Source organism: Pristis pectinata, chromosome 3 (genome assembly GCF_009764475.1).
Source record: "Pristis pectinata isolate sPriPec2 chromosome 3, sPriPec2.1.pri, whole genome shotgun sequence".
NCBI lineage: Eukaryota > Metazoa > Chordata > Chondrichthyes > Rhinopristiformes > Pristidae > Pristis > Pristis pectinata.
This window is the reverse complement of record NC_067407.1, coordinates 75,435,613-75,448,157: the sequence shown is the minus strand read 5'-3', so window position 1 is coordinate 75,448,157 and position 12,545 is coordinate 75,435,613. Positions and strand designations below refer to the sequence as shown.

The 12,545-nt window shown below is 37.7% G+C and overlaps 1 protein-coding gene across 4 annotated transcripts in view; it reads right to left on the bottom strand.

Annotated features, from left to right (window-relative positions):
- Positions 1–876: 876 nt before the first annotated feature.
- The window catches only part of LOC127567951 (protein quaking), a 428,171-nt gene continuing 416,502 nt past the window's right edge, over positions 877–12,545 (bottom strand). For 2 of the 4 annotated variants that reach the window (XM_052011188.1, XM_052011187.1), the window contains exon 7: positions 877–4,416. In XM_052011188.1, the coding sequence (XP_051867148.1) occupies positions 4,337–4,416 (80 nt within the window). In that variant the 3' untranslated portion in view covers positions 877–4,336. Of the gene's footprint in view, positions 5,301–5,500; positions 5,507–12,545 lie in introns of all 4 variants that reach the window. The other 2 variants (XM_052011190.1, XM_052011189.1) reach the window with 2 other exon arrangements.

Below are 12,545 nucleotides of genomic sequence, written 5' to 3'. Positions count from 1 at the left end.
TCTCCTGTCTCCTAGGCCTTCTTACCGTTCATTAGGGAGGGTCACAAAATGATGATCATTGATGAACAGTTAGGGATGAATTGGACTTTATTGCTTTAGTATTATTCAGTGCAGGTTCTAGGACCTCACGATTCACCCAACCAGAAAAACTGAGAGGCTGAATAATTTTTTTTTGTGTGTGTGTTTTGTTTTCATTGTTAGGCAGTAAGACGAACGGACAGTGCCTCAGCTTGCTGCACTGAAGACAGGCAAGCAAAGGCGATCACCAGTTAACTGATCAGCAGGCAGGCATGGTCAGGTCATCATTGGGTGAAGAGCTCAGAGGTCAGAAGGTCATAGGTTAGTTGCCAGTGGCAGCTGGGTGGTTAGGAACAAAAAAAAAGGAGAAAAGAAAAAAAGATAGAGAAGAGATTAGTGTTGGCTGGTGAAAACTGGATGACAACATGAAAAGCTAACCACAACTAATAAAACAAGCACTGTAACTCTGACATACTGAGCGACACCTATCTATAGAATGCATTCAATCATGACAGCACTGGATCATGATTAAAAGCATGAGAAGGAGCCCATTCCCACAATTTGTTAACAGGAAAAATAACTAATGACTAATGGTTAGTAGCAGTCAATGGAAGAGCTTGGGAAACAGTGACCATACAAGAGAGTCAAGGAAAGGTGTCTGAATCTGCACAGAAACATAGGGTGTCCCTCAGTCAGTACAAAATTATCTGTACCTGACTGCTATTAAGCATTAGTGCCCTTCCAAGTGCAAGCACAAAAGAAAGCAAATATTATTCATGAATGTGATTAACTAGTTAATGATAAAGTAAAGTATTTAGAAATTGCACACAACAAATTTAACAAACTATGGGGCAAAACCAAGTTGTTCAATAAAATTTTATTGCCTTTCATTTCTTCTATTTACAACAGTATGAAACTCTTGACCTCAAAATACAAGCAATTCTAAATTATCCGACTAGCAGTGTTGGCTACATCATGGGAACTTGGAAGAGGCCAATTAATTTACTTTATCCAACATATTCCAGTTGAGAGTACTATTGTACACTTATAGGACAGTCTTGTATAAAATGCATTTGCATGTAAACACAAAAGAAGTCCTGCCGTTTAAAAGTCTACATTTATAAAGCCCTAAAGTATATCCAAAAATAGATGAATTTCTACTCAACACTATAATGCACATTTTAAACTACAAACAGCCCTCTTTTTTTGAATTTCAATGCTAATACTCTGCAAATACAATAAAATCTGACATTTTCATATACATTCCTGCTTTATATTTTTTATATTTTTTTTAAAAGAAGCCACCTGTAATACTATTTTCTTTGCAAAAAAAATTAAAAATGGAGATGATTACAGTAAAACAAAAGTTCTCAAGTGGAAAATGATAAGTCACAGCGTTCTGGAATCTTTCTGTTTCTCTTTCATACTCTCTTGTTCTCCCATTTCCCTCCACCCAACTTGGTCCACTTAATTGTAAAATAAGACTTTTGTTCAACAGCTTAACATGTATCAAAGTTCTGAGGTTCCAAAATATTGTACTGTTGGCTGCAAGACTTGAACAGAGGAAATGAAATAAATTATTCAGTGCAAAGTCAAATTTGTGCCATTTTAGCAAGGTAAGGCTGGTGTAATGCTTAATAACAGCATCCCTTTTGATGGCCCATATATTAGGCTGTACTCATTCGCCATGTTACGGTCATGGTGACTTATTTTTAGACCTCATCTTCTTTAGGGTAAAAAGGAATAAATCACAGGATTGAAGAACAGCACATTTGTCCATGTTAGTGGGTTTAAAAAAAAAGGAGTGCATCACCCACCGAGAGCCAATGGAAGGCCAGGAGTTCGAACTGCATGGAATCGGACACTGATCCTGTCACAATATCCAAATACATTAGCAGCTGAGGTCATGACATAATAAAACAATAATACTGTGACGACAGTTCTTTCAATGTACCTGTTAAAATGAAGGAAGGACTGATGCCTATATAATCACTTTACATTCAAATACTCACTCACTGTTAGAATATTTTTCTTCCAAAAATTCAAAAAAATAAAATCCGTTGTATTAGTGATTTAATATATGTTGCAAAATACTTGTAAATGGCCACAATATGCTCAGGGAAAATGAAGCACATATATGTGTTTACTGGTCTTCTGAAGTATACAGCCTATAAGGACCAACAAAATGGTTATAATCTCTAATCAACCAATACACCTGCTACAGATCCTCTGCTCAGTCCTAGGCTTTCAACAGTACACACAGGTTCAATAACCGTGCAACACAATGTGGAGTTTATTCCAATTACTTCAGTCAGTCTATCTTGTTATCTGTACCAAATACATTTCTGTAAAGTTGCACTGCAGGGTCATTTTCTTTGCAGTAAAGAATGTTGCAGTCATTAACCCATCACCAAATCTAAATACTCAGTTAAAAGTAATACATCTAAATCGGCTGGAAAGTAATTTTTTTTCTGTTGCAAAATGAATACTTAAGAGACATGCAATCCTATGCAAAGGAAGGGAACCATTCTATTTAAACAACCCATATATTATTTCAAATATAGAAGTCCCTTAGACCCAGTTGGTAGACACTGGCTTTAAAAAGCTCATGAATAAATTAAGGCCCAAATTTAATGATAGAAAACAATGTGATAATTTAGGCTCCCAACACACCATGCAGACCTGAATGGGATCTTCTAATGGTATGGATGACAGCAGGCATAGCTAGGAACTCCGTATCTGCCCTGGAGTTTTGATAATTTACAGAATTTACCTGAGCTCTGGTGTCTTGAAAATAATCTCCGGATTAAGTGCAAAACAAAAACCATCCATTACGTAAAGTAGTGAGTGCTACAGCATTATCCAACAGCTGCTTTAGATGTCTTCTTTCTGACACCAGGTGTTGTATCCTCACTCAGCTTTTGATCTCAAAATCTGTTACCCTGGGTCTTGTATAAAACATTCAAGTTATTCTCCATGCTGTCAAAACATCAACACCACCTCCCCCTCTCTCCTAGACTTGAATATGCACACCTGATGTAGCTGTTCATGAGCCCAGCTGGATCTTCCAGGCCTGAAGAGTCTCAGAGCCAGCAAATTGCAAGAGAAAGTTGACTTTTAGTTTATTGTTTGTGGCCGGATCTAGTCCCACATTATATCCATCCTTCCATACCACTATTCTTCCTTCTTCCTTTCCTCACTTCAGTTTCCGTCCTCTCCACCCTCAACCCCTCAGTTAGACACAATCTCACCTAAAACTTAAAGTGCACTTGAAACATAATACATTCCCCTACATAAAACTAATCAGCCAGGTAATGAAAACAATTTGGATCTGAGCAAAAAAATGTACATGGGAAGCTGGGCTAAAGGGATTAATTCCATTTTTTTTTGTCAGGAAAAAAAAGTAGATGAGTAAATACTGATATTTCACTTGGTCTTGAGTCTAACCTTTCATAAAAATTAGTTAAGATTTTTCATTCCTGGAAGTTTACATAACCATTGGTTGAATGCAATGATATCTTTGAAAATTAAGAAGGTAAAATTCATGGATTCATGGTGTATTCGTGAGCCTAAAATATATTAATAATTTATATATGTTTTTTCACTTACAGGTCTAAGGGAACATAATTATGGCAAGAGTTAGGCTGGGAAAATGAACATTGATTCCTGTTAAGACCTTCTGAATACATTATGGGGAGAAAATCCCGAGATAACTACACAGATAAAATGTTGACCCCACTGTATAGGTATGATGGGTCCAATGTAGGTATAAAAAGTACATGGATGCCACAACAAGCATCAATAAGAATCAGGTACAATAGTGTATAAAATTCATATTCATGTATTATATTCCACTGAAGATTATAAAGGCACAATTCAGAGTTTCTTCAAGGAAAAGGATTTGGTCCTTTCAGAAGCATAGTTTGAAAAGTCTTTTTGGATTTGACTACTTTTAAAATAAATGAATGCATTTCCCCCTCCCTCCCTCAATACTAAACAGACATTGGCAGTTAGAACATGTCTCTCAATGTTCATCAATCTTACCAGGCAGGAACAGGAACACTAATATTCTCTTTCTCCAGCCTTAAATACCTTTCCACCACCATCCAATGTGAGGAACTTACATTCAGAAGTTCCGACAAAGCTTTGCAACAAAAATCTGAAGAGTTATTGGGCACAGTGGTATTTGGCTGAATAAAAATGGACATAACTGGTCCTCAGAAATTAGACCATTGGTCAACCCCGCCTGATGTGATTTTGCAAAGCAGCACCCTTTCAATCAACATGTTCAACAAAAAACAAGAACTCCAGAACTAAACTAACCTCGGTCAGCGGTCACAATCCTTTGGTAAGGATGGACCCGCATATCGTGCCTTCGAACTTTAGTAGCCACTGCACCTAGTTAAATTGCAACATTTCCAACACATGGTTAGAGGAATTTCCTAGGAAGTGATTGGTTAACACATCAATAGCATTTCAACAGCAGATCAAAGATGGATTTACATTAGAAATTACAGCAAGATAGCAGTTAAAAAATAGGTTAAGGCACAGCACCTTTATAACTTGAACTTTAAAGCAGAAATTACTTAATTGAGTACAACTGTGCATGTTAATATTGCATTCCATTTCAAAAGACATAGTCTTAACCCATTGTCGTTATCCACTTGTTAAAAATCCCACCATATGAAATGAGATTACTCAATTAGATCCAAGCACAATTAAGTTTTACTAGTCACATAATCAGTGGAGTGCACCTTGCAGAGAAACAAGTTTTAATTCATAACACTGAATCAATATTGACATCAATTATTTTTTTTAAAATAAAACCTCTACAGATTTTAAAATTTTTGCAGCAATTGTTTGACCTACAAAATGCACGCTTAACTCAGAAGCCACTAGCTACAAATTGCAATGAATTAGGTGATATATAAAGCAAATACCCTACACCAAGCAGGCAATGAAATACACTGCGTGTGGTTCCTCTGGGATAGATGTGACAAAAATAGTAGGAAGAGCACTAGGCCAGAATTATAACTAATTGACCCAACTGGTTTCCAAATGTGCGCGCGTGCGCTTGCACGCGCGCACACACACGCACGCACACACACACACACACACACACACACACACACACACACAATGCTAGCATTTCACTGACAGTCATGTTGGGCACATTTTGTCCATGGCTGCTGTGAAACTAAGCATTTGTTAAAGTTCAGATCTGATGAGGGTTCAGTGATAAGGGTCCTTGAATTCTTAGCCTTTCGTTGGGAATGCCATACCTAAAGGTAAAGAACGGAATTAGAATTAGTCTATGGTCCATTCCATCTTTTACCAAGAAAAATGATAGGCAATTGTCATAATGACCCTTTTGAGCACCAGATGAACTTTGCAGTTTTCCTAACACTGTAAAATGATTTTCCAACATCACCTGGAGAAACAGTTTCTGGAAATCGCATACAAAATATATTAAAGGCAAAACAAGCACCTTGAAGAGAACTTTAGATATTTCTGGGATGGTATGATGGAAGATTTCCAAACTTACCATTTAAGATGAAACGCTTTTGTAATTGTGCTGAAATCCCAACCCCGGTTCAAATGAAAGGTCATTGGCCTGAAATGTTAAATTTACTTCTCTCTTCACAGCTGTTTCCTGACCTGCTGAGTACTTTGAGCATCTTCCAATTCCATTTCTAATTTTGGATAATCACGGAAACCCATGGGCATTCTCCAGTTTGTGGATAATCTTATTATATTTGGGCTTTTAACGCACCCTGCTTAAACTGGGCATTGCAGGAATTCAGTTCTATTTGCAGATGTTTTAATGCAGCATGTTTCAGGAGTGGACACATGGCAAGGTATGTGTTCTTTAAGGCATAAATATAAAGAAGATATAACTTACAAATTTAAAAACATATCCACATGCACTATATGGCAGTAATCCAATCAGAAAACAAAACTGTGTCGAAGTACTGAATTGGAAACTGAATTACCTATTTGGAGAAGTTTTCACTGTGCTCCATGCAAGGATTGCTGATGGGAAAGGTTACTTAAAATACTGATTTGATGCTTCCTAATTAAAGTATTTAATATTTCTTCTGCCTTTTAAAAATGGCTTTTAATTTGATTAATTCTTGATCAAAGATTCCGGGGTATGAGAGGGAACATATTTTGAAGATCAAAGTAATCAAGCTGGATAGCAGATTTCATCTCTAAAAGAACACAATATAAAGGGGCAAATATGTACTCTAAAACAAATCTATACTCTATTGCACGTAGATCTTATTGTGATCTTCAATTTAGATCATTCTACATTCATGGACAAAGGAGAATAGAGGTTCAGAAGCCAAAAGTTGCTCAGATTTGTACCATCAATTATTAACTTGTCAAGACTTGCATGTAATATAATGTAATATGTTGTTTCTGTGTTGATTTTGGTGAATCATTATTATCAAAATCAAATTTATCTTCCATGAAATGTCCAAGTGATCTAGGCACATAGATATATCCTGTACGTTTTCCATTAAGTATATTAGTATGATTAAAGCTGGCTTTTTGGACTTGAGATATGGTAAATCATTGCATTCCTTGCTGCCTGTGCCAAAGTTCAACTCAATAAAAGACAACTGATGTGACACCAATGATATGAGAAAGGGGTATTGGCAAGTACCCATCAGTGACCTCCACCAGTATTGCCCTCTTGGATGTAAACAGAAGACACTGGTCCGTAAATCTGTCACACCTCAAGCCATTGTTCATTGTTCAAGCATATCAGGTTGGAAAACTGGGTGCAATATTCTTGATTTCATCTAACCAGCAACCTACACAGTGTGAAAATAGTGTCCTTTGATTTATAATGCATGCTTATAAAAAAAAACAACCCTTTCAACTTGTATTGAGCTGGGTCACCAGTACTTCCCCTCGATGCTAGCCTTTATTCTGTCCTCAACTATTCTTGAACCTATCACTTCTATGAGGTAAATTTAAGTCTCTTCATTAAATGCACTGCCCTCTCAGTCCATCTGCATGCACTGACCTAACCTGTTTCTATATCCAGGAAAAAGCAAATAGCAAGATAATTTTCTGCCTCTGCCCCAGAATACACCCACACTTTTCTTTAGTGACTGCTGCAACTTCTTCATTAAGAAGTTTTGGCTTTGGATAATGAAAATCCTGATCTCTAGTGAAGGGCAGATGTCCAAGTCCAGTTATCAGTCAGATCCACCCAATGTAACCTCACATGTATGGCCGTCAGTTATCTGAGTGTATTATTAGGAACAAGTTCCACTGTATAGAAGCAACAAATGATCTGCTGTAGGAACTCAGAGGGTTGAGCAGTATTTGTTGGGGGAGAGGAACTGTCAATGTTTTGGGTCGAAACCCTGCATCAGGACTGCACAGCATCTTCAGTCTTGTGTTTTCATTATATAGGTATTGTACTTAGCTCATCAGTTTTGTTTCTATATCTACTTCCAAATTTAAGTTCTTAATGTTATTGCTGTTGATAAGGTGCTGTTTGTAACCTGAACTGGTCCTACAAGATACTGAGATTTTTTTGTTTGAAAATGAATGTATGTACAATGATTTATTGAATTAACAAGAACACCTGCTAAAAAAAACCCAGCTGATTCCATACCCAAAGGTGACCATAATTTACAGGGAAGGACTTCTCTGTCTGATCTGACGATCAAAACTGAAAAAGGATGGTACATTTTGCAACAAAAAGTAGTTGCGGCAATAACAATTGCAATTTGTATAGGAGAAGTGAAATCTATACGGTAAGTATCTATGATTCTATGGATTATGAAAGTACATTAACCTTTTCTGTACCAGGAGACCCTAGATTAGAGTAAAAGATACTAGGCCAGATCTTACTGGCCTGGTCCAGTGCCTGGAATCACCACCTACACTCTCCCCATGCTGGTACTCATCAGGTCCAGATGCAGAGGATCTTTCTTGCTAGCCTGAAGCATCCCAGACTCTCGTGGTGTGCTCTGGCTGATGGCAGGACTCCATCTGTCCCTGAAATTACCCTGGAAGCTTTGGCCAGTGGCAAAGCTCCACCTTCAGTTTTGCTATAAAAGTTGTGAAGGATCTTTAATGGTTTTTAGATGTCTCTAACATTTAAAAAACTTTTGAAATTGAATTAATTAGGAATTTTCTTTCCAAAATGCAATGTGTAATTAACAAAACACTAAAAAGCACAAATAATGACAAATATTAAACACTAATAATTAAAATAAAAACTTGCCTTCCATTCTGCCACCTAATGCACATGCACAGAGGTCCCAGACTAACTGCAGGTTAAATAGGTAAACACTCGTAGTTCTGAATGGAACCACGAGATCGGTCAACAACATCCTGCCCAATATAAACTATGTTTAAAAAGTGGGTAAAAGGATATTTAAAATAACATGCTGCTTTTACTTTCATCCTTACCAGACATTAATGACGGTTCCATTGGAAGTGTTCTTGACAGTAACTCTTCCTGCCTTTCTGGCCCACACAACATTATCCTCATGGCAACATAAATGCACAGGCACTGTAAACACAGTGCGACCAAGCCAGAGTTTGGCAAAAATATTTCCCTACTATTCTCAGCAAATTTCTCACTGAATTATTTTCCTTGGAATTCAATTTATGAGTTTGAGCCTGCATATTTTAAAGTCATATTTCTGGACTTAGAAAAGATCTACAATTTTAGTTTTTTTCCCCAATAGAATAATCTCTAAAGCAAAAATCTGAAGCCTATGCATTTTCTGTGACAGATTCTTCTTAGTGTATGCATTAGAAAGCTACTCATCGTAACGTAAGTGTCAAGTTTAAATACATAGGCGCACAAAAAAATTCAAAGCAAATTTTTTTTTTGCCCTTTAATGCTGCCTCTAGTTCTTCTATCCCAGGCAATAAAGAGGCATCTATAATTATATATTCAAAAGTATTACTTTATTTCCTTCTCTCAAAAGAATGCTGCCACAATGGAAATAGTGTTTACCTACATTAATCACAGTTCACCCATGCAGTCTGTTTTTGTGAACACGTGAATGATCTGATCGAAAGCCTCAGTAAAACTTATGGAAATTAAATTTTTTCATAACATTTCTGTACAATTTTCTTGCTATTCTGTTTCTGTAGCATTCACTTGCTAGAGAGTAGAGAAGTAGAGAAAGTAATGGATCATGTAAGCAGCATAGTGAAGTTGAGTGTGAGGTTCAAAGTCACAGCTGAAACTGTAGAGCAAGATCTCGTCAAGCAGGTGAATAAACTCCAGCAGATGCATTGCATACAGAAAGCAGCCACAAAGAATCTGGAATTCTTCTGCAAAGACAGCTATATAGACTCTGATGGACAGATAGATCTCTAACCATTACACATGCCTGAGGTGACAACTTGTTTATTCCTGGGAGTTGTGGTATTTTAGAAATTTGAAGAAATTTTACTCTGCTTTTCTCCAGGTGGAGAAATTGTTGCACATTCTACATAAATATGGATGCATGAATGTTAAACATTAGATTGTAGTTTGAAGTTTTAAGTACTAATCCTATAAACCAGAGAGGGTAGATTTTTGAGTGATATGGTTATGATACAAAAGCTTTATGTAGTGATAGATGAATAGCAAAAACAACAAAGAGACTCAAGAAGTAGAATAGCACTAGAGTCTTAAATATTCTTTGGAGTATGTGTCTTCACTTTGAGTCTCCTTTCCACAATAACAATTGGTGTGCCACACTCCACTAAGTGGAATATATTGCACCAAAATACTCACAATGAATTTTGCCCAGCCTCTGACTTACAAAATTTTGCTTAACAAAATGTTTTCAAGGAAGCCATTCCTTTCATAAGTCAAGGGATGCTGTAATGCTCCAAAGTCCTCTGGTAAAAAATAAGCTTTAATAGTCATCTCATCTATGGAAAACACAGATTGAAAAAAAATCCTTTAATTGGGGTTACCACATCCTGCTTTGGTACTTCCCGTGTTGCACTAACTTAATTGGTGATTTTCAATATACTAGTTGTAGGCAAAAACCATCAGTTCTATTTATTATGGCATCAGCTGCCAGTTAATTTCTGAATAACTGAATGTATCTAATTAAGGAAATTTGAAAAATCAGGAAATGATTTACATTCATTTAAATCAGCTGCCAAAATGTTAGAAAGGACATGAAGCAGAATTTCAAAATGGGCAAATTATTAGCTCAGATACCAGAGGATCTGAAATAATGTTCAAGGAGAAACACTCCAATAACCAAAAGCATGCCTGTAGTGCCTTGTCCTTTAATATAGACAATGGATTTTTTTTGGACATCTTGAAAACAGATATTGGTAAAGAAGAATGTTGAAGTCCCCGGTCTCCACAGACAGAATTAAAGCATTTGACTAAATCAATAAGCTGTCTTTTACTGCTGAAAAATAAATGCCTGGGGTCAAAGTCACCTAGATAGATTTGTGTGTGTTGCACAGTAGTAATGCAACAAAGCTCAAATGGCCTCAAAATGTTTCAAACATGCTGAAAATATTGGCCCAAAGTATGTGGTCTGTGGCGAGATGTCTGCACTCATTTCATATCTAGGAAGAAAGATTGCAATTATCTTAAGTGGATCTCCTGAGGTCAATGCCAAGGTAGAGCAATGCACTGGTAAATCTGCCATGTGGGAAAAAAGAGGTGAGTGGCTGGATGGCCCAAAGTAAGTCCAAAAAAATGTTATAAAAAAAAACTTTAACAGCTGGCTAAACTTGAGTAACAGCATTTCTCATTCTTGTAAACACCACTGGATACAATCCGAGCCTGTCCAATCTTTCTTCACAACTTTGACCCCAGGCATTTATTTTTCAGCAGTAGAAGACAGCTTATTGATTTAATCAAGTGCTTTAATTCTGTCTGTGGAGACCAGGGACTTCAATGTTCTTCCTCAATACCCACCCTTTCCAGTTATTAGTCTGTGTTGTGGTTCTCTATTGTGAATACTTGCTTTGCGAACTGTGTGGGTATTTGGTACTGAAGTGCAGAAAACATTTGAGCTATGAAAAGAATAATGATCACTCCGATCAGTGTGAATGTGTTATCATTGGCTTCTACCTACCCATTAACTGCAGAAATCTTTCTTATGCTCTTTAGAAGGGTTGGGTTCCTGCATAAACATGGTTCCAGGAGTATGAGCTGCCTTTTAGGGGTAAGGAGGGGGGTTGGGGCAGGACTTGCAACCTCTGCAACAAACACTTTGTGGAAGGAACACAGTGGGTCAAGCACATCCGTGAGGGGGAAAGGAATTGTTGATGTTTTGGGTCAAAACCCTGCAAAGGATCCTTAGGAAATTGTATAAGGATCATATCCTGTGGAGGTCATTAAATTTGAAATGAAGACTTTTTCACCTAGATGGTGGTGAGTATATGGAATGAGCTGCCAGAGGAGTGGTTGAGGTATAATAACAACATTTAAAAGGTACTTGGACAGGGACATGGATAAGAAAGATTTCGAGGGATATGGGCCAAACGTGGGCAAATGGGATTAGTTTAGATGGGAGTCTTGATCAGCATGGACCAGTTGGGCTGAAGGGCCTGTTTCCATGCTGTGTGACTCTATGAAAGGTAAAATAGTCAATTGGAGAAGGCTAATTTCAACAGATCTGGCCTGGGTACATGGGAATCAAACTTTGGCTGATATAATGGTTGCCCTTTAAGAAGGAGAGGTGTCAACTGCTGTCGATGTATATTGCTATGAGGGAGATGAGTAGAAAAGCTGAAGCCAGAACTCCATGGACAACCAAAAAGATGGACAACAGAAGTGAAAAGCTGGAAAAGAGCTCATGACAGATGAGAACCGGGCTGAGTACTGAAAGTTCAGAGGGCAAGTAAGACAGAAAATGTGAAAGGCAAAGACACAGTCATGGTCAATATCTCCAAAATGCTCTCCCACTGGCACTTCAAGCACTTGCCCAATGACATTACCTAAGATTAGGTCTAGTACTGCTTCAAAAAGGACTATCTACTTACTGGCTCAAAAAGCTCTCCTGGACACATTTTAAAAATTCCAGTTAATATTGGGGAAGCTGAAATCCTCTACTGCTACAACTCTTTGTGATTGCATTCAATTCTGGTCGCCCCATTATAGGAAGGATGTCGAGGCTTTGGAGAGGGTGCAGAAGAGGTTTACCGAGATGCTGCCTGGATTAGAGGGCATGTGCTATGAGGATAGGTTGGACAAACTTGGGTTGTTCTCTCTGGAGTGGCGGAGGCTGAGAGGAGATCTGATAGAGGTTTATAAGATTATGAGAGGCATAAGTAGAGTAGACAGCCAATACCTTTTCCCCAGGGTTGAAATGTCTAATACCAGAGGGCATGCATTTAAGGTGACAGGAGGTAAGTTCAAAGGAGATGAGCGGGGCAAGCTTTTTTTACACACAGAGTAGTGGGGTGCCTGGAATACGCTGCCTGTGGTGGTGGTGGAGGCAGATATGATAGGGGCATTCAAGAAGCTCATAGATAGACACATGAATGTAAGGGAAATGGTAGGATATGGACATTGTGTA